This window comes from Anser cygnoides, chromosome 5 (genome assembly GCF_040182565.1).
Source record: "Anser cygnoides isolate HZ-2024a breed goose chromosome 5, Taihu_goose_T2T_genome, whole genome shotgun sequence".
Lineage (NCBI taxonomy): Eukaryota > Metazoa > Chordata > Aves > Anseriformes > Anatidae > Anser > Anser cygnoides.
Genome location: NC_089877.1, coordinates 62,372,944 through 62,394,953, shown reverse-complemented (window position 1 = coordinate 62,394,953; position 22,010 = coordinate 62,372,944). Strand labels below are relative to the sequence as shown.

The following is a 22,010-nucleotide window of genomic DNA, read 5'->3' as shown; positions in this document are numbered from 1 at the left end:
GACGGCGGTGTTTTGGAAGCAGCACCTCGTCGTCCTGAGCCTCCTTGCTCTGGCATTGCCTGTCCCGGAGCTCCCATGGGAAGGACTGGGTGTTTAGGAGGACGCGGCTCTTCCCAGAGGGAGCTCATGGCTGAACGGAGGAAAAACCCCGTGTAGTAGTCGCCACCCACCCCGCAGCCAGCGTTTTGCTCCCCTAAAACCGGCGCTGGAAAAAGTTGCCTGCTGCGCGTGGGGAACTCCTCTTCATCCTTGGGATCTGCCGGGGTGCTGCACGGGTTGTCACCGGCAGCTCGACTCGCTCTCAGGGCAGGCTTTGGGGGATTGCAGCGGTGTCGGTGCCATTCCTCAGGCAGAACGACCCCAGAGCATCCTCTGCGGGGACCCGGGCAGCTCAAAACGCCGCGGGAAGGGGATTACGGAGAAGGGCTGCGGGCACCGAGTGAGGGGGGCAAACCTCGAGGGCGCTCCGTGCCAGTGCTGCCACCTTGACCGTCGGCAAAGCGTGGGGAAGTGGGAACTCAGGGCTTTGGGGAGCGAGGAATCTTCTTATGGGGTGTATTTGGATTTTCCCGATTCCAGATTATTTTAGATTATTGCCACTGTAGCAAAACGCAGTTTCAAAAGGAGCTCTGCCCACGTAACAAGTAGTTACTAAGTTTTAGGAGGGAGAGAAGAATGGAAGGTACTGCGGCATTAATTTGCTTTTAGACGAATATCTACCGTGACCCCTGGCTAATTGATCATATTTTTTTCCTCCTCTCGTAGCCCTAATAAAACGGCGTTGAGTTCAGCCTGTTTGAAGACATCAGCGAATGTGTTCATTTGCATTTTGCTCTAAAGTACGCACATTAGGCTGAAATAACCGCTTCGTTTTGAAGAGGGGGGGAAAAAAAGCAGGGCAAAAACTCTTTTTTTTTTTTTTTTTAAAGACTGAAGAGTCTTTTCTGACAGCTAGTCAGAGTTAGAATTAGTTCAAGGAAATGTTAATAATGCACTGCCTGGCTTAATCCCTTTGATATCACCAGGTATCCTCCTGTTCATGGGTTAATTGCTTTAAAAGCGGAGGCAATATTCCGAGCGGTGGGCCGCTTCACCTTTTCACAGCTGTTACCATTGAGTGACAACTAAATCCCATGTGTAAGATGAGGAAGAGCTCAATCTCCAATTGGGAGAAAATTTATGTAAACCGCAATCCCTTCAGAATGTGCGGAAGTCACAGACTTTCTTGATTTACTCTGCTTTTCCCAGAAAGCTCTATTGTTCACTTCCCTAAGTCCCATCAACCCTTTGTAGCGGAATATCACAGCGGCAGCAGATAGCTTGAAATATATAAATGCTATCATAGCTCTGATTAATAGCGGCGCTTATGAGTCAAGTCTGATAACAGAGCAGCTCTCCACTCAATTTCAGATACCGCTAATGGAATCTGTCTCCTGCAATTGTAATGTGAGAAGGCCTAATTTGCCATGGAGCTTGGAGCTGTCACCAGCCGGGGATTGCGGGGTCAGATGGGAGCTGCCAGGTTTGTGCCCCGCAGCTTGTATCTCGCGCTTTGAATAGCGCAGCCCCCTGCCTGCCAGGGAGCTGATAGCCCGCCGGGGGGTTTATGCCACCCCGCACAATAGCAGAGGGCTGCATGGGCTGACTTGGTAATTGTGAAGCCAGCTCCAGGTTTTTTTTCTTTTTTTTTTTCTTTTTTTTTTAATTTTTTTTTTTGCCGCAGCTACCGCGGCTGCATAATTTCTAATAAGGGGTTTTAACAAATGTCAGATTAGGAAAAGTTTCTGCAATTACAAAAAAAACTTATAAAACATTTAAATTGCTAAAGCTGGTTCCTACTGAGAGGGGTTTTTTTTTTCTTTTTTTTTATTCTTTTTGGCTGCTGGAAGCAGACACCATTTATTATGAGCGCCCGGGATCAAGCCTACCTATTTTCTAAGGATTTTTGAGTTTGTGAATCGAGCCTAACTCAAGTACCCTTTCTGGTAAAAAAGACGCGGGGAGAGAAGTTTCCTCCTGGATTTGGTGGCTGGAAGCACAGTTATTTGCACCTCGGCTTGCTAGGAAGTGGTGAGCACTCGGCGGGGCATTTCCTAAATGCATTTATCTCGGCGTTACCCTACCGAGCCCCGGTGCTGGTGTCCTTGCCGCAAGCCCCCCTCCAGGAGGCCCTATGCAATGGGGTGCTGGTAGGGACTGGCTCCCCATAGCCAAAATCCCTGCTGGATCAATGCTTGTAAGTGAGTCCCGACCATCCCCTCTTTTTAATTCATGGCTTTCTTACCAGTTTGTGTGGGTGTTAATATCTTCTGACGGCCACAAAGACTTGAGTGGGATGGACGAGCCATGCCGAGCTCCTCACAACCTCCTCCTCCTCCGGTGCTGGGGACGAAGGCTGCGGGCACGGCTTAAGTGGAGCCCCCCGAGGTGCCCAAGGCAGGAGGAAAGCTTGGACGCTGCTCCCTGCGGTCCCCCGCTGGCTCTTCCGTGCTGGGAGCAGAAGGAACCGGCTTTGGCCAATGGGTGCTTGTGGTTAAGAGGTGGTGAACCCATAGGGAATGGGGTTTGGGGGGTAATTACTATCTCTTTGGTTCTGAACTCGTGTTTGGTTTTGGTTTGCTTTTTAGAAAGTCATTCTATTCCAGCACCAACGCACAGACGCACTCAGGATAAGTCAGGTGAAAGCTTGTTTTTTGAGTCTTCTAAGTCCCGTCCTTCTTTAGCCTACATCAAAAAAGTATTTTATTTTTTTTTAATAAACAAGTGAAACCTCTGAGGTTAAATTTGAAATGTTAAACTTTTAATGCTCTGGTCTATTATACCACAAAATAAACATATTAAAATGATATACCTTTGCTACAGCAGTGCAAAGGCAGAAGTTGCTGGTGAGGTACCTGCAGCCTGTGCAAGTGCCATGGAAGCACCAACAGTCAGGGTCATCCACTGCATGTACAGGGGGAGAGGAAATGGAGCAGGTGTTTAAAAGCAGGAGAGTTGTTTTTTATATCACTGAGAATGTTAAAAAAAAAAAAAAAAAAAAAAAAAGATTTTGCTACCTCTAAACTTTTGGAGGAAAAAGAAGGAAGAAATAATCAGCTTATTTTACTAGCTACAGGTAGGTGTTTCCAGTGTTTAATGCATTGGCTTCAAAGATACAACAAGCTTTGGTTAGCTGGCTTTTCTTTGTATGAACCCAGTACACTGAAGATTGCATTTCACTAAGACATTTCAGTTAGGTTTCAGTTCTCATCCCTCTGTAGCTTTATCCAAATCATTTAATAACTTCTTGCAAATTATGAAATACAAAATATCAGCCTTTATTTTCTAAACTAAAAAATAAAAATGCTGATCAAGTCGATCAGGTTGGTTAAATGCAGATGGATGTAACCTATGCTCTTGGCTAAAAGAAAGTTTTACCAAAATTAGTACAGAGGCTAAACTTTGAATTGCATATTGACACGTTTTAGTGATTAGCCACAAATCAGAAGCTAAAACCTATAAAATGCAAAAAAAAAAAAAAAAAGATTTAAATACCTTATTTGATTTTTCCTTGTTGATTTAACAATGAGCTGCAGCCTGAATACTGCCAACTAAAGCAAGTTTGTGCTGCCCATGCCCTTGGAGTTGAGGCCTGGGCACATGTTCTTTCACTCTGGTGCCTGAAAAGCAAAACAAAATAATTTTTCTAGTCTTTTCCTTTTATGTTTAGGGATGTCATGGGAAAATACTTCCCACAAAGGGCTGTGTGACTTCTTGGCTGACTGTTCTTGTCTCTTGTGAGCGTGCTATATGATGGGAGTTTCTGCTCATGTTCACAGGGTTATAGTTAAGTCAACTGATAGGAAGGGAACTTCCTCCTGCTTGTTTTTTTCTTTTTTATTTGTTTTGTTTTTGTTTTGAAGTGTTCCATGTGCTTCGTGCAGGCCTTGCTCCAGTCTGGTTACTTTGCAAGACCAGAAATGCAAGCTGGTCCCTTGGCTTCTCCTCCAAGAAAGATAAACAGGGCTAGAAGGCAGGTTGTATTCAAACTCTGTGCTTCAGTTCTTATCAAAGCGGGCCTGACAACGTTAGCTGTAACGTCCTTAGGAGAAATGATGGAGGCTTTCCCCCTGCTGCGTTGGCTGCACACCTTTTCTTTCATGAGCCAGTTTCCATGTGCTGAGGCTGTTGCGAAGGCAGGGTGGTATTGCCTCAGTGCTTTCCTCTAGGGGACCCAGCCTTCCCCTGTCTAGCCCAAGCAAAGCCTCCCTGCAGCCAGACAGAGCCTTATAGTGGGGTTTTGCCCACATTTTTCTCTTGGTAAGCCTCTCTTCTTGGGGCAGTCGCAGTGAGGTTGCACTCGTTGTGTTGGCAGATGAACGCTGGATGATTGCCTTGGCGTAATCCTAGAATCACTAAAGTTGGAAAAGACCTCCAAGATCATCTGGTCCAACCATCCCCCAACCACCACCATCTCCCACTAAACCATGTTGCTAACTATCAGCAAACCCGTGGTCCTTCTTGTTTCATTCAAACAGCTCTGTTTGAAAAATGTGTTTGAAGGCAGGAACGTGAGTAGAAGTCAAGCAAGGCTGAGTCTCTGCTGCTCGCTGCTTCGGAGCCCTGACATGCTGTCAAAAGGAGAGACGGAGCTGTGCAACTATAAGTTTTTTTTCAGAGAAAACCAAAAACCAAGCGTTTCCTCTCCCTGACCACAGCGCACCTGGAAGGCCCAGGCAATGTGGACGCAGTGTGGGTCTCCAGACTGGGTGGCAGAGACCAGGGGCTGTGGTCTTCTTTCTTGTCCAGCAAGGCTCCATTGCAGGGATCATGTGCAACGTCTGTGCCAGACCTGGTGTTGGAGATTTGGATAGAGGTGTGTCTGTGCACCAAGAGACAAATGCCTTCTTACCTTCTGGACATGGTTCTGGGCAGCTGGCTCTGGGTGGCCCTACTGGAGCAGTGGGGTTGGACAACATGACCTCCAGAGGTCCCTTCCAAGACCAACCAGTCTGTGATTCTTCCACATAAATGGCTTCTTGGCCTTGCTCCCTCTCCCTGCCTTGACTCTGGTAATCGAGTTATTGCTGAGATGTAGTTACAGGATATCTCCTTATCTTGTGTTCACCTTGTTCCACAACCTACTCTCTTAACCACTAAAATGTTCTTGTCTCCAAAGAAGTCATTGCCTGCTGGCTCCCTGATGTCCTCCTTGATCCATCCATTCTTACACAATGTGTCACCAACAGCTTCTTCCACGGCAGATTGCAGGGAAGTCTCCTGCTTTGCAAATGCTTTCATCCTCTCAGTTCCATGCTTCTTGACTTACAGTCCAGTCCCTGTCCCTTTTCTTTCAGTTCTTCCCTTTATTTTATTCCCATCTTTGGGCCTCTTCCATTCCATTCCATGTCTTTCTGCCTTACATGACTAAGCACCCACCGGTGTCTCCTCTACCCTGGAAATGTTCTTTGCTCTGCAGTGTTGCATGTGCTGGGCCTGTGATGTTTCTGCCTGAGCTGATTGTCACCTCCTTGGACAACTTTTTGAGGGCCCTCTTGGCTCTACAACGAGAGAGGGACAGAGCAGTGCCATGCCGTGCTGGAGGAGCCCAAGGGGCTACCAGAAGGTGGTTGTAATGGTGTGGGGAGGTCCAATTTTGGTCACTTTAGCCCAGCCTCAAGGCAGACCTGACTTAATTCGGGCCCAGCATCATGTGTCAGAGTCATGTGGGATTCATTTCTGCTGGTGCTGCTTCGTGCTGTGAGCTGCTGCTTTGAGTAGACCTGCGTGAGGTGTTATTTTCTGCTGATTGGGTCTTCGTCCTTGTCTGGGGTTACCTGGTCTTACCAATTCCATTTCTCTGAATCAGCAGAGTTATAAGTACATCATTGCCATTGCTGGTAGCAGAATCTGGAAGAAGCTTTTGGTCACCAGCCTGCGTTTCCCAAACTGCATTTCCCAGCTGCTGTTGTGATGATCTCAAAGAATTCAGCATGTTGCTATTTATTTTTTTTCTTTAAAGCACCTGCTATACTTGTAGGAGCTCAGTGCTCCATGCACACAACACGCTTTCACACAGGAGGCTTATCAGGCTGGTTTTCCCGAGAGTTTCCCAGGCAATACCAGCTCTTTTTAAGAAAAGACCTGTGGATGTGCCCAGTGCTGGATCCCGACCCGGTGCTGCTTGGAGGCCGGATGGGGAGCAGAGCTGCCCCCTGCCCACACAGCCAGGATAAGTCTTTAAGTTTGGGGTTGAGTAGCTTTTGCTTAATCCTTATTTCATAAAACTTGAAGCGCAGGTTTGAGACTTTTTATCGAGAGGGCAGGCGCTCCTTAATCTCATTTGAACTCTGGTAAGGCGCTCGAGTCTTTTCTGGGAAAGACAAGAAGACTTGGTAAACGATCAGGAGTTTTGCCTAGTAAGCTGCTTTTCATCCCAAAGAGTTTGGGGAAGTTGTTTTACCTTTTCTGCTTTATTTCACTGCAAGAATTTCAAAGGGATTTACAAACTTGTTTCTTTTAGACTAAAAGTCGGTGCTGTTTGAACAGAAAGAAAACCTGTTGTGTTTCCCACCTCTCCTGGAGGTGACGGGGATGCTGGGCTGGCTCGGTAACAAAGCCAACGGAGGAGCATCGGTGCTTGTGAACACCTTCTCTATGAGGTTGTGTGACTTTGAGATATTGCTGGTAGAAAACCTGTAATAATTAACACCTTTAATTACTTGCGAGTTTGCATTCAGTTTGCTGACGATTTTAAGCAATGCCAAAAACACTTATATAGGGATTTCTGTATCACAGTACTGCTGTGACGTGGTTTTATTTTGCTGAGCGCCTCGTGTAGTGAGCGACAGGTCTTCTCTTGGAGGTTTTCTTGCTCAGTGCCTAGGCCTGTATTGATGAAGCTCAAGCACTGGAAGAGTCCATCACGGTGGTGAGGCATTAAGGAGCACCCGGGAGAGGTGGCGGGGCGTGGGGTTCATCAATAGTCACTTTAATTTGCAATTAATTCTGCAGTTAATGGAGCAGCAGGGTGGCTTGCCGGAGGCCACCCGGGGTGTCCCGTGTCAGGAGGAGGAATGGAGATCTGGTCACCCCACACCATTATTTCTGTCCTGTCCTTCCCATGAACTCTGCCTCCCATTTTTAGTGGATTAAAACTTCCAGTTCTATCTGGACGGGTCCTCCTCTGACATCTACAGAAACGTGCTGGCTTTTCAGTGTACCGAGAGAGCTTAGGTTGTTTCAGGAAAGTGGGAAGAAAAGTATAACCAAGGAGAGGAGCCCTTGCTAAAGAGTGCCATGCCAGCATCTCCCTCGTCTGTTTGCAGGGGCTGTAGGTGTTGTTTACTTGGTCTCCGTTTATCTCAGTTATATCCTGTGAGGAACCCTGTAAGCAAGTCCTTTGTGGGCACTCAAGTCTCCGAATGAGCCGGTTGTGGTGCCCAGCGTGGTGTTTTTCAGGGCGACATCCCACGGGGGGGACCTCCCAAACAGCCACGCTTCGGAAGAGCCCAAAAAGCAGAGCGGGAGCTGCCCTTAACACATCCAGGAGGGCAGAGCCACTGTGGCAGAGCAGGTGCAATAGGTTTCCTGGGCTAAATCCCACCTCTTGGGCTCCCTGCCCATTTGGGAAGGTGGCTGCGTTGGGTGCCGTAGTCCATCCTTCTGGGGACAGCCCCCGTTTTCCCCTCTCCCTGGCTCTGGTGGGCATCTTTCCATCCTGGGGCCAGGGGCGCTGCAATCCTCACCCACCCCTGAGACTCTCAAACGTTCCCCCTGGGAAAGCTCTGCTAATGCTGTCCGTCGTGAATAGCTCTAATCCACTCTTTATGCAGGGACTCGATGAATTTAAGGCTGCACCGCTGCTCGCGTGTCCTCCAGCGGAGAGCATCCCGTTAGAGGCATGACTCTCTGGCTCGGCGTACCGTGACCCGCTGTGTCATTGCTCATCAAGGTTTCTGAACCGAATTGAATACTCTTTTAAGTTTTTTTGTGGTGTTTCAGGAGAAAAAGGCAGCCTGGCTCGCCAGCCAGTTGGTGTTCAGCGCCTTGTGAATAAACGGGACGGCTTGAGGTGCGCTCTTCCTAATTGCAATTCTCTGCAAAGAAATTATTAGGAAGATATTAACCATATAATGTTTTGGGAGGATGCTGGGTAGCAGTCAAAATTTCTGCTGCTACAGTATGTTTAAAAAAAAAAAAAAGGACAATAAAGTAGGCTTTTTTGTTGGAAAAGAAGATTTCATGTTATCTGTGTTTGCAGGCTTTCTGGCTCATATGCTGGAGGAATCCTTGCTGCGGGGGTGTTTTCATTTTCTCGTCTAACATGGCAGTGGTCCATCACGGCGGAGGTTTTTAGCTTAAACAATCTGTTTGTGGGGCTGCTTATGGCTCTTACCGTGCATTTTGAGGAGGCATCCACTGCAAAAGAGAGATCAAAGGTAAAACATCTCAAGCAAAGTGAATAGTTCTTTTTTTTTTTCAATTAGTCATCACATGTCTGTTTAATTTCCTGTTCATTTGGTATTGATTTAGTTTCCTTTACGTAGGAAAGGCCAGATTTGGGGACTGGGTTCAGGACCTCTGCTTGATGGTGTTGATCCCTGACCTGCCTGGACTCAGAGGTGCCAAACATTTAAGGATCCGTGCACATTGCTTAAGGGTTGAGGTGGGATGTGCTGGATCTGCTTTGGCTTTTTGTTGTTGTACACACACGGGATAGAAGAGGAAAAAGCAAAATCATTCTCATCTAAACGTTTTGGTGCAAAGTTTAATTTTCTGCATCAAAGACTCAAACTAGGCAGTGGGTGTTCAAGGTTTTGTTGTCAGAACTGTGATGTTCCTGGGGGTAAATAGATGCATCTTACAGGAACATCAGCTCAGAAACCCAGGTTTCTAATGAAACACAGAAACGACCAAATTTTCAATCAGTTCTGTGCAGTTCAATGTATATTCTCTTGAAATTAAATGTGCCCCTAAAATAATGCCACTATTAAATACAGAGACATTGAATTTCATGCCGTGTTCTCTGCTTTGTAAACAGACTCGGCAGTCAAAAGGTGTTCTTGCTCACCGGCCTTGTTCTTTCTACTTTTATTTGCCTGAACATCTGATCGCCTCTCTTCTTACAGACTTGCCTGCTGTGACTCCTCTAAGTTGTGTGAATAAAAGGATTTTTGTCAGGCTAGCCTGGAATTTCAGGAGCACACAGTGGTAGTTTACTCAGCTTGGCAAATTCTCAAATAACATGTTTTATCACTGGCTTATAGAGGCCTTATTTCATCATCGGGCTTTTGTATTTTCTGGCCAGTTCTGCCCCAAGACACTGGGCTCCACAAAGATGGAGTTGGGGCATTTTCCGACCTGCTCTCGTGGTTGCTGTGCCCAATTTCCATGTGGATTTTCAGGTGAGGTTTTCAGGAGCAGTAAGTGAGCTTGTTTCCATGCTCTGGATGGCCAGCATCACACGCCTCAAAGAGGCCAGACTACAAACAGCAAGTTGGCGACACTTTTTGTAAATCTGACTTTCTTGCAGACATTTACAGGAGCGTGCTTGGTTCACCAATATACCTGAAAAACTATTCAGGTGGTCCTGAGTCGTGCAGGGCAGCTCTGAAGCCCACAAAGTTTTTCTGAAGCTCTGGTAGGTGTTCCTGGGACAAAGCACCGTCCAGTGTTGAACACATTAAAAACTGCCTGTGGTCCCATCGCCATGCCAAGGCAAGTGTTTGCACCTCACACACATCATTGTCACCAGTGACTGAAATGAGCAGGGGCAATGCTCTGATGACCGATGGGCTGTCAGCTCCTGTCCAACGATGTTTGTGGTACACTGGTGGCTTTTTGCCCATTGAGGAGCATGGGCAGAGCGTGGCCGTGGGGTGTGACACGGACCAAGTGGCCAGTGATGGAGAAGGAGGAGAAAGATTGAGCATGAGAAATGCCCTGCGCCATGCTGCAGAGTCTGGATATGTTACCTCTTTTATCAGAAAACTTTCAGAGATGCTCAGAAAGGATCTCAGACCACTGAGTGATGCTGCATTTAATTCCCTTTGCTTAGCAAGTTTATGTAGCCCTCACTTTAGCCCTCCGTGCCTGCAGAAGAGGAAAAAATCATTCCTGTTGTGTAAAATGATGTCTCTGTACATAAAAGTGGCATTATTATTTTTACAGCATAAAAATAATCTGAAGTAACCCATGTTGTCTGTGTTACAATCGACCAGTGCTCACTGATGTGCTTTGCCTTCTCTAAAGCGTGCTGCGGGCTGCGCTGAAGCTGCTTTGGCATCTGGATGCTTTTGCAGGTGGTAAAGAGTAACTGTGAGGTGTTGGTTTTCTCCCTTTCAGATCTCTAGACTCGGTGCCTTTTGCTGCGGGCTCAGCCTGTGCAACCAGCACACGATAGTGCTTTATGTTGCTTGTATCGTGCCCTGGGTTCTCTCCCGGCTGGTCAGAAAGACGGTACGTATTTTGCTGACCCATGCCTCTATTTTAGCTTGTTTTAAGGTCATTAATAATTCTTCTTTCCAACCATCTGTTTATATGTTGATGTGCTAACAGTGTTAGTAGGAATCCTGTCCAAACTCATCAGTCAACCACCTGAATTACAGCCCATCACAGTGTAGGGGCTTTGCTCACACCAGCGATCTGTGACCTGCCCGTGGCTCCTGGCACAGGAGCCGTGTGTCGCAGCTGCTTTTAAGTGCCCAGCACACAGCCACAAGACCAATACTCTGAGCTAAAATCTCCTCAACGTGCAGGAGATAAGTGTGTTCAGTGCAGGTACGTACCTGTTGGTGGGAAGCCATGGGCGTGAGCAGCCTCTCCTGGCTGATGGCAGTGCCTTTCTCATGGCTGGAGATGTTTATGTGTTGATTTCCCTGGTGGCAGCACAAAACCCACATCTGCTTGTTGCACATCATCTCATGACTGGTGTCAACAGTCAAAGATGTAGCCAGAGTAGGTAGCAGGGCAGGAAGGGTGCTGCAGGTGCTGATCTCTAGGAGGAGCCCCATTCAGCACCTCCCTGGGACGTGCCAGGCTCGGTGGCCTCCAGCTCTGACGCTGCCAGGACTTGTGAGTCCTACAAGAGGTCATCTGTTGGGGAGAGCACCTAGCTTCTGCCAGCTGGAACAAAGACCAAAGCAAGGCTGTCCTTCAGTGCAACGACAAGCCCCGGAGCTGGTTGATTGTCACAGAATCACAGAATGGTTGAGGTTGGGAGGGAGCGCTGGAGGTCATCTGGTCCAACCCCCCACCTAGAAATACATCCCTTTCGTCTAGCAGAGATCCCTTCTCAGGATGTTCCTCATTTTACACCTCCGTATTAAACTTGTTAATTGTATAAAAAGGTGAGAAGATGTCTTGGCACGTCTGGCTCAGGAAGGCGATGTGCATCCATCTGGATGAGGCCCCCAGTGATGTCCAGGTGCCCTGCAATGCTTTTGTCACCTGTAGGTGGTCTTCTGCCAGTGGCTGTGTCGGGCTGGATGCAGATGTATTGCAGAAGCCCTGCTTTGCTCTGAGAAGGGATGCAGATCTCAGAGACATAGATCACATTGCAAGTGGCCCAGAGGAACCTCCATCTGTACCCTCTCTCTTTCGCCCCCTGAAGATGACAATCGGGCAGGTTTCTACTGGGATAATCCCACCTGAATTTCTCCACCCTCAGCCTGGTAAATCAGGTGTGATTCTGCGCAGCGGCACAGCTCAGAGCTGAGCCCAGAGTGAAATGCATCAGCTGCAAGAGATAGGGGCAGCTCAGACAAGCTTGATCCAAGAGGTCAGCATCTCCAGAAAAAGCCTTACCGACCTCATATTTCCTTTAACAAAATGATGGCTCGTGAAGCGTATTTGTGTTCTTTAAACAGAGCTTTTTTCACAACCAGGGAAGCCTGGAGAGACATCTGTGATTTCCAGCAGGGAATGCTGTGCCAATATGGCATCACTGGGAAACACCCTACTTAGACACCGGTCCAGTAGACCCTGCTGCAGAACACCACCTAATAAGAGGTTAATTGATCAAAACCGGTGGCTTTCAGTGAAACCAACAAAAAAGAGCCAGTCTTCTAAAGGAATTTTGACCGGCAACATTACCGAGCTACTTTCTCTGCTCTGTAGGTCGTCGCTCTGAATGGTCTCTCTTCCGCATCACCCCAAATTCTGAAGGAAGTGCTTTGATTGGCAGGACGGTGCCTGATGAGAAAGCAAGCGTGCAATATTCCGGGGTGGGATTTTCCAAAGCACTTAAAGGAGTTAGGCACAGAAGTCCCTTTGAAAGTCTTGTCTTCCTGACCCCTTAGGCAGTCTTGAAAATCCCACCCCAAAAGTTGGCCTATCCAATTTAGCCAGCGTGATCGTGATAAAGTAAATGGCAAAACCGACTCCTGATGATGGTGGTGATGCGTGTAGTTGTACTAGAGCAGCATTTTTTTTTGCCAGATGGAATACCAGCCAACTCTTAATCGCTGCAAAGTGGGTTATCTCAGCCTTGCAGTGCTCCAGCCATCTATGCATGTCATGCCATGATTTAAATGTGAAAGATGCAATGAGTATGATACTCATGAGTCCTAGCTAATATTATTTGCTTCACTTAAATTTCACCCTGCCATGCAAAGGAGATCAGTTTGATGCAGTTTCCTAGTAATCCACAAAATCGTAAGGTTTAACATAGCATTTTATAGGGACTTACTATAAATTGAGAGATCAGCTCTGTGTAAATATATTTGATGTTTTTTCTTTATCTGTTCTTGAAGTTCCAGCACGATTAAACTAAAATAAACATTGTTATGCAATATGACATATTTTGGTGCAGGAATTGTCCCTAGGCCATTTGCTGAAGTTGGGTTTATGCTTCTTGGCTGGTTTGCTGCCTTATCTCTATCTGCCGGCTTCGTCCTACCTCAATCGAGCCCGCTGGACATGGGGAGACCAGACGACTTTTCAAGGATTTTTGACCCACTTTCTCAGGGAGGAATATGGGACATTCAATCTGGTAAATACGGGTCATTTTCTAAATGGCTTTCTTTTCAGATACGCAGTAGCAGGAGCTTTCTGTTCATGACGTTAAATAGTTCGGCTAAGAAATGGAAAATGATTTATTTTTTAAATGTTTATTTCTGATTTTGACCTTTTGATCTGTCAGAGTTTCTGGGTATGGGTCAGATGGCTGATGTCTTTGTGGTGTGAGCTGTATTATTTACTGGATGCTGTACATATGTCTCATATTTTAAAAAGCCCAAAGAGCAAGCCTTGCTAGAGGGAAATGGTGACATCAGTTCTGTGTTTTTCTTGTTTTAAGGCAAATAACTGTCTTTTTTATTATTTATTTTAAATAGCTATTTAAAGAGGTTGCAAGCAGTTTTCATTGCTTTATCTTTAAAACAGATTCCTCTAACTTACTTCCTAGTAATATTTTATTGAAATATTATATTGAAATTGAATGAATATTTTATCAAAATGAATGGTAGGTTTGGGGGATCTCAGAATCCTCTGCTCTGGATTATTCTGCCTGCTTTGTGCTTTTGCAAAGGGAGGGAGGTGTGATGTGATTCTGCAGGGTGTAGGGTTTGCATCTGTCTCCTCCAGCCCTAACTTAGATGTTTGGCTCCGGCCACCCAAGGAAAGCAATGCCCAGCACCCATTCTTTCCATCCTGCTTCAGAGATTTCAGTGCAGAGGGCTGGGAGAAGAGAAAGAGGTATGGTTTACATATCCTGTCACTCCTTGGGGTCCTCAACATCCTCAGAAATGATGTCCTGTGCCTTCAGCAGCTGCATCCAGCTGGTGACACGCCACGAGCACCCCATTGCCATTCCAGGGAACGGTCATACAGACACCCCTGAGACCTACAGTGTGGCTGTAGCATGTGAGGCAAAAGATTTGATTATTCCTGCTGCTGGCACTTAAATCTTTCCAAAACTCCTCCAGAGGTAACATCCACCCTGTGAAGGGCTTCGGAGACTTCCCCTGTTGTCCTGTTCCCAGCTGTCTCCCGAGAATTAGGTTCTGCTGGGCAGAGCAATACCAAGGCATGCAAATCCCTTAACTCCTGTCTCCATCAGATGTGATGAATTCAAGTTGATGTTCAGGCGGCTTAGGGCTGGACCATGTGTAATCCTGCGTCGTAAATCACATTTACGATGAACTGGTCTGAAGCTGGAGCAGTAAATGCAGCAAAATCCAAGCGTTTGGTCTTGATGCCAGCTGGGCTAATGCCAGAGCCCTGCCTGGATGGACAGACAGCCCTTGCATCCTAGGGAAGGGCTTTACTTTGTTTTAGGGGCAAGCAGGGTCAAAAAAACAGGGTGGCTGTGCTGGGGAGAAAGCATTTCCCTGCAGAGGTCACGGTAGCAGATGTGATTGCTTGGGGTAGTGGGCTTGCACCCTGCTGGGGCTTTTGGGGCCAAACCATAGAAACCTCCCCCTCTAAGCTGAGGATCAGAAATGTCATCTCTTGCAAGGAAACCTTTGTGGCTGCCATCAGCATCCAGCAAGGTGGGGCTTTGTAGGAGACAGAAAGCCAGGACATGGGAACCAGGAGGTGGTTGGTGGTGTACCACGGCCTGGGGGCTGGCTCTCCATCTTCTGACACTTCAGTTAAAAAAAAAATCAATTAACTATTCTGTTTTTATCGAGAAAAAAAAAATCTCATATATCTGTACAGATCTGTGAATGCAGAGGGGCCATGAGCAAGGCTGGTAAGCAAGCAGGAATTGAGGCCCATGTGCTTTTCTCTTTGTTTAAGCAATTCCTGTTCACTGTGCCCACTCTGGGGCACGACCTACAGGGGTTTTGGAGGAGCCCTGTATGCTGGGGGCTCTGCAAACTGAAAACAAAAAGACTTTTCCTTGCCCCAGTGACACATTAGTCAGGGTGTGGGCTTCTCATGGGTTTTCTTTCTTTTTAATCCAGGCCAAGTCGGAGACTGGATCCAGTGTGAGAGAGATGCTGGTGTGAGTAAAATCCCAAGTGCACCTTGCAGTGGGGACAAACCTGTTACCTGTGCTCTCAGCCCAGGTGGCTCCTCTCCTGCCTGTCCTCCTCTCCTTCCAAAGCTGGGGCTGTGCATGTCGAGCACCAGGATGGTGCACGTCTGTCTGTCTTCCTATCGAGGGAACAATGCTCGATCCCCTCCCCAGCAATTTTTTCATCCAAAATCCTGGCGTATAAACCCAGCTTGTTCCCATTCCTGGTAGACTTGACCCCAGCAGGACAGGGATGCGTTATGCTGCCCTTCTGCCCTGCTCCTTGCTAGGCTCTGAGTGCTGGCAGCGATTTCGGGGTGATGCAGACGTGCACTTGATTTCTCCACAGCTCCCAGCTGGCGCAGATGAGGTCAGAGCTCTCCCTCCCTGTCCTCGCCCTGGCGCTTGTGGCCTGTTTCAGCACAGCACTGCCGTAAGTTGGAGGGGGCTCTCTGCTCTGAGCCACTTTGCCTTGTGGGCTGGGTGTGAGCTATGGCTGCTTCCTCTGCCATGTGCCGTGCGGAGCTGTTCTGCTTCCCTGTGCAGAAATTTCGGCAGTTGTCCTGTTCTAATTATTGATGAAGAGCAAAATAGCCCTGTACCTGGTTACTCTGAGACTTTGTAGACCGCAGGCTTAAAAAGCTTGCAATCCTGATGGTTGTGTGCTTTGGAAAGGTTTCATAAATTGCAAAGGTAAAGACCCAGCAGCTCCTTGAATTAAATTCATTTAGGTAAGCAGAGAGACGGTTACCTTTAAGTGCACACAACTTTTTTCCTACTTTTTGATCACGCCACTAGAGCGCTGTATTATTTTTTATAGGAGAAGGCAACAGAAGTCATCCGTGATTTGGCTCTTCGCTGGAATGCTCTGTGTTTATTCTCTCTTCTTTGCCTGGAGAGCAAATTTGGATGTTACAAAGCCTTTGTTTCTGGGCGTGGTAAGTTTCACTCCAAAAATTGCTCTGGGGTGTTAAATTTTGGAAGAAGCCTCCTTCATGCTTTGTCGGCTGCTGTTGCATCCCCTGCTAATCAGGAACAGGTGGTTGTCTTGGAGCTGCACAGGGTGCGAACATGCAGCTACATTTTCTGTTTCCTTATAGCTGGGGAAACAGAGATGTGCTCTCTAGGAATTTAGAGGGATGATTTGTATTTAAAAGGAAGGAAAAAAATAAAACAAAAAAAACTCTGCGTATCTCTGTCTGCTCTTAAACTGTGAGCGTCTCAGCCCAGAGACCATCCTGCCCTGAAAAACCTGCACCTGCATCCAGTGCTGTGGCAGATGGTACATGCGCTGCGTTTGTGCCCTAGGTGGAGCGGTTCTGGATGCAGAGCAATGCCGTCGTGGCTGTGCTGGCGGGGCTGGGGCTGCCCATCCTCGTGTCCCTCGCCGGTGCCATGCTGGAGGGCGGCTGGGTGCTGCCGGGGCTGGAGTGGTTTTCTGCTGTGGCTCTTGTTGCTTCTCAAATTTGGGCAAATTACAGGTAAGGAGTCCCCAGGGCTGTGGGGTGCTGTGCGGTCGGGTGCTGCTGGAACCTGCGCAAGTCCAGGTGCCCATCGAAGCAGCCGTGGTCACGGCCTGGAGGTGTGAAATCTGCCCCACTCCTTTGTCTGACCACTCTCAGAACCACCAAGCACCAACCTCAGGCTGTAAGTCAGGGCTGAAGGAAGAAAATGATGTAGATACCTAAGCTTGTTATGGAAGAAACCCATGAATCTGTGCCTTACTGCCTAATGCTTGCAGAATTGATTTGTCCTGAGCAGTCACCTTCTCCTTCCCTTGCTTTGCTTCAGGTTTCCTTCTGCCCAGGATTTTTTCTTACTTTTTTTTTTTTCTCTTCTGTATTTTAGGGCTTTCTTATTCCATAACCATGCTGAAGGCTCTACTGCGGTCTGGGTACAAACCAGAATAGTAGTAGGGGTGCTCAGGTAGAGGCTGACCAGCTGGTGAAGTGTACAACACATGGGCAGGAGAGCGTCCTGCTCTTGAGTGTACATGCTGGTGTGCATGCACGTGATCGGGTACCAGAAAGGATCTCATCTCAACTAATGTAAATCTACTTCTACCTGATGCTACAAAAACGTGGCTACTTAATGCTTAATTAAAAGCATTAAAAGGATTTCAAATCCTGAGAGCCGTTCTTGTAGTGGCAATTCCAGCTCTAACTAATAAGTCTTTAGGTTTAGCCCAAGAAAAAGTCAAAATGAAGGTGAATGCATACAGTGAGTGTGTATTTTGTCAAAAATGTCAAGGCATGCCTATGGTGATGGTGTCTGAGGCACTGTAGTCTTAAATGCTTCATTTTTATATCTTTTTTTTTTTCTGTAAATGGAAGTGATGATTTTCAGCAGGATCTGACCACATGAAGGGCTTCACCTGTGGATGCCTATTGCATAAAATTGTTCTGAAGATGGGCAAAGCCATGCAGATGCCTAGTTGTAAGATGCTCTTTCTCATCTGTTCTCTTAAGCACCTGTGATCAGAGCACCAATTATATTGTTGACAAGTTTGCGAGAAACCTGCTGTTCTCTGTGCCGATGGGTGCAGTGGTCTTGCTCAGAGGAGATTTACCCGGGAACGCCCTTCGGTACCTTCATTACTGCGAAGGAGTGAGGCCAGATGTCACCTTAGTGGACCAGGAGGTACGTTCAGAAACCAATATTGAAAGCCGTTGCTGAAATGGGAGGCGACCCTTGCTGTGTAAATGGAGTCATTGCTCATGCAGAAACCATTTCTACAGCTGCTGGGTGTAAAATGGATGAAAATTGCTTCTTGTTCTAATTGTGGTAATGTTTTTGGTGATAGATGATGACTTATGAATGGTATTTACCCAAGCTGGCAAAGCATTTACCCGGTGTCTCTTTTCCTGGGAACCGGTGGAATCCTGTGGAAGGAGTGTTACCCGATGGGACACGAACTTTTAATCTCCATCGTTTCCTCAAAGTAAATAAACAGTAAGCATTTCTTTGTATGTAACAGCTTTCCTAAAATCTTCAACCTTTTTTTCTTGAAATTGTTTATGGAACAGCCTGGTACTGCATCCTAAAGACCAATTTTCTCTGCTGACTTCCTCCCTGGTGGTGAGATTATTTTTACAATTAAAGCAAATATCCCTGCAGAAGTAACTCCATCCAGATAAAACGTTCAGTATTGTTGAACAATATTATATCTTGTTGAGTAAGATAAAATATTCTTGTTGTATTGAGGTAGGTTTGGATGGAAAGGAAGGAAAAATAAGGTGATTGGCAGAGAATATTTACAATTTTTGTTTTGATTTCACTAACAATTCATTGCAAAAAAGGAACGTTCCCGTGTACTCAAAATGACGATAGTTGGAGAGCAAATGACTGCAGCTTCTCCTTGGTGAGCGTTGTGGCCAAGTGATTAGCATAGAATGAATGTATTCCACGAATAATCATCGTATAAAAATAGCTTAGTAAGAGTGGAGAAAGGATTAGATACTCACATGAATAAGAGTAGCATCTGCATTTAGACTAGCTGGGTTGAGCCTTGTGAGTGTGGGTAGGCAGAAGAGCACAGGCAAGTGCCATCAGGAAGAAATGGGCTTCTCCTCCTGCTTCTGGCACGTGTGTGAGGTCCGGCAGAGAGGACATCTCCCCTCGTGGTATCTCCTGTGCTGGCTGCACAGATGTCCAATACCAGATGGGTCCTCATTTGCAGCGCAGGAACTGTTTTGCAGCCTGCCCTGGGGACGTGCACCTTCCGACGTGAGATGGTTTGGGTGGGTGTCTGTGCCACAGAAAATGTGTGGCTTAAGTTCTGCCTGTTGCACCGATGTGGGGTGGGTGGCTTGCTTGAGCATGCAGGGCTGCCCAAGGTCTGTGGCATGGCTTCACAATTCCTCTCTTGTTTGGTTTTTTTTTTTTTTTTTTTTGGCAGTAAGGAGGTGTTTGTGTGCATAGGTCTTCATGAAGGGGACTCAACCTGGAGAAGGAGTTACTCTCTTTGGCCGTGGGGTACTTGTGAAAAGTTGGTTCCTTCTGATGCTGTCTTTGACCCAGGAGAGTGGATTCGTCTCACAAGGAATCTCTATAACTGGACTGAAGACTATGGGAGGTAAGAGGCAGAGGACCCTGTACCCTCCTGCTCGTTATTCTTCTGCCAGCAGTGTAACCGCATCCACTGCAGTGTTAGAGAAACTAAACATGAAGCATAATCGTAATGTTTTGAGTTTTGAAACATAAAATAGATCTGCTTGTGGTATTTTTGCTAAAGTTAAAATAGAGAGGACGTTTCTAGACAGTTTTCAGATCCAGTTCTTGTTTAATACTTAATTGGGAGCCAAAAAACATTGAGGATGTGGGACACCTAAAGCTTTAAATGTCACAGGCTGAGCTGTGGTGGATGCTAGAAACCATCTCTCGCTTTGTGCCTAGCTGGGATGCTGTGAAACAACCAATGTACGCACCAGAGACTCCCCCTGTGCAGAGAGGGGAATAAAGTTTTATGAATGACTGAGGATCAGCTCAGTTCCCTGCTGTCACAGAGCCATAGGCTTCATGAGAGGTTTTCTTCTGCCTGGGAGGTCTGTAGCTGCTTGCGTTAGAAGGGACGATTGTGTGACTGGCAAAACACTGACATGGATCTGATGGCTGGATTTTATTTTAATTCCCATTTAGTTTCAAGCCCTCTTCCTGGGAAGCTGTCGCCAACGAGGAGATGTGGCAAGCCAGGTGATGCTCCTTTGCTCCCCTCCAACAGCTGGTGGGCAATGCCAGCTCCTTGGCGTGGAAACACACACCAAAGTGGGCAGCTTGATGATGCATGGCCTTATTGGATCTAAACGAGCCAAGCTTCAGGAAGATGGGCCAAATGAGATGAAGGGTGTATTGCCTCTGGCAAGTAATGATTTTGTTCACCTGAAGGCTCTGCTCAAAGTATCTTGAAGGAACAGAGGTAGTTCGGACACGCCGTGGAAAGAAATTGTATTGGTGTCACTGATTTGAAAAAAGCTTGTGTGCTGTCCCGTACAATTAAAGAGCTTTATGGGCACATTGAAGATGTGTGTAATCATGAGATGTGAGCTGGTTATGTTAAGCAGCTAGTATAATGGATGTTTTTCTTGTTCTCCTAGGATGAAAACAGCTTTCTTTATATTTGACCTTGCAGAAACTGCCAGTGTGACTGCAGAAATGAAATCACAGCTTTACACGTTGGCATACACTGTAAGTCATGTATTTGACTACGAATGCTCCCTGCAGTCTTCATCCTTTTTTATTGTTTTTAATTTCTTGACTATGTTGAAATATCACAGTGTATCTATATAGGTGGGTTGTCTTGTAATCTGCATTCTCTCTCATCCATCCAAACCAGGAGCGTGGCAGATTCAAAGAGATTTGTTCAGGGATATTATCCGTTCCTGCTTGCCCTCTCGGTCAGGGAAGATGCCAAAAGCTAACCAGTCGACACCCTCCTTTTGCTATAATTATGTTGTCTGTGCTGGGCTCCAAACCCATGCCAAGAGATTGCCTGTCCTGAAGTCCCCTCTTTGCACTTGTCCTCTCTGTCATTACACAGTCATGCATCTGAGCCAGCAAGTGTAAAATCCGACAGTCTTCTCACTGCAAATTAATTCTGCTGCATTTCACAGCAAAGAATGACATACGTAAGCTGGTGGAGGTATCTCTATAAATATTGTACTGCCAGAGATGCCAGCAGATGCACAAAGCGATCAGTGTGTGTCAGCAGAGAGGAGGAGTGTTTTATACCCCAGCAAACAGCCTACAAATAGTTTCCTTTAAATATTTGCCTATTATGTTGTGATTTTTGCTGTTCTGTTCTGCAGTGTTGTCAGCCGTGTGCCTGATGTTGAGCTTATGAATATCCCCACTCAACAGACTGCTCAAGTCCTGTTGGAGTTGTCCTTACTTCTTGAAATATTGAGTAAATGTTTTTCCAGATGCAGCAGTGAAATCTTTTTCCCCAGCCCAGTGTAACCCTTCTCTTGGGGAAGGGCATGATGTGCCCGGGGGTTCTTTCGATCGTCTGTAATGTTTCTAAACATACAGCTGCTCCACAAAAGGAACTGATTCAGCTCCCAGTTGGATTTTGGATTCATTCTGTCACACATCACACAGCAAACACAGAGTGAGGCTTCAGAAATCCTCTGACTCTGGGCGTAGACATTTAAATAGCATCTGTTCCTTTATGGACAGTTTTGAAGCACTGTTAAAAGCTGTTGGTCCCTTTTGTTTGATTAATTTGTCTTTTTTTTTCTCCCTGTAACAGTCATACAAAGAAATTGTCAACTCTCATCCAAATCATCCGGTGAACTGGCACAAAAACTATGCGATAGCCTGCGAGAGGATGTTGCGTCTCCATCAGGTGGATGTGGATCCCGAGGTGCTGCTCTCTGAAACTGTTAAACATTTCCTCCTGTACACTGAGAAAGCAGAAGACGATCCCCAGCGGGAGGATATCCTGCAGGCTGTGAAACACCTGAAGAAGGAGCTGCAGGGGCTGAGGAAAATGAAAGCCAATCTGAAGCGGCGAGCTGGATAGCGCCTGTCCCCCCCATGCCTTCTGAAGTGCTGAGATTTTTGAAGTTAGGAGCTAACATTTGAGTTGGGCATCAACAACGTGAGAATGTTTATAAAAGGCAGCAGAAAGAGTAGTAAAGAGGACATCAAGCAGGCTTGTCACCGCAGGAACGTACTGTTATTTGTTCTTTGATGGCCGTTGCCAAATGAACAGTTTGTATTGTTTTCTATGGGGAAGAAAGCTCATCACTAAATAAAATGCTGGCTTTCAAAGGAGAGTTTCCTTCTAAAGGAAACCCATGAATCTCTAGTACTATGGAGAGCTTTTAATTTTGTTTATGAATACGGCATCCTTTATAGATGCAGAAAGTGTTTTTAGGTTTTAAATGTTTCTTCGGTCGTTGAGCAAAGAGGCTTGTACAGACATTTTTCTGTAGGCTGTGCTGTGTCTGTGCATTTGTATGGTCACGGGGCAGTGCAGTTAGGTAGGTTTCCATCAGGACAAGTGTGTGGCCTCTGTGGGGGTGTGACCACGTGCTGTTTCAGATATGTTCCCTGCCCTGGCTGT

The 22,010-nt window shown here is 46.6% G+C and overlaps 1 protein-coding gene across 1 annotated transcript in view; it reads left to right on the top strand.

Annotated features, from left to right (window-relative positions):
- Nucleotides 1–21,755, top strand: part of TMEM260 (transmembrane protein 260) — a 34,373-nt gene extending 12,618 nt beyond the window's left edge. The window contains exons 6-18 of the mRNA XM_066998321.1: nt 8,243–8,420; nt 10,327–10,440; nt 12,794–12,973; nt 14,892–14,932; nt 15,294–15,377; nt 15,765–15,882; nt 16,253–16,425; nt 17,413–17,584; nt 17,748–17,896; nt 18,843–19,019; nt 19,583–19,636; nt 20,038–20,128; nt 21,192–21,755. Of these exons, the coding sequence (XP_066854422.1) occupies nt 8,243–8,420; nt 10,327–10,440; nt 12,794–12,973; nt 14,892–14,932; nt 15,294–15,377; nt 15,765–15,882; nt 16,253–16,425; nt 17,413–17,584; nt 17,748–17,896; nt 18,843–19,019; nt 19,583–19,636; nt 20,038–20,128; nt 21,192–21,464 (1,804 nt within the window). The 3' untranslated portion in view covers nt 21,465–21,755. The remainder of the gene's footprint in view (nt 1–8,242; nt 8,421–10,326; nt 10,441–12,793; nt 12,974–14,891; nt 14,933–15,293; nt 15,378–15,764; nt 15,883–16,252; nt 16,426–17,412; nt 17,585–17,747; nt 17,897–18,842; nt 19,020–19,582; nt 19,637–20,037; nt 20,129–21,191) is intronic.
- The last annotated feature ends 255 nt before the right edge of the window (nt 21,756–22,010 follow it).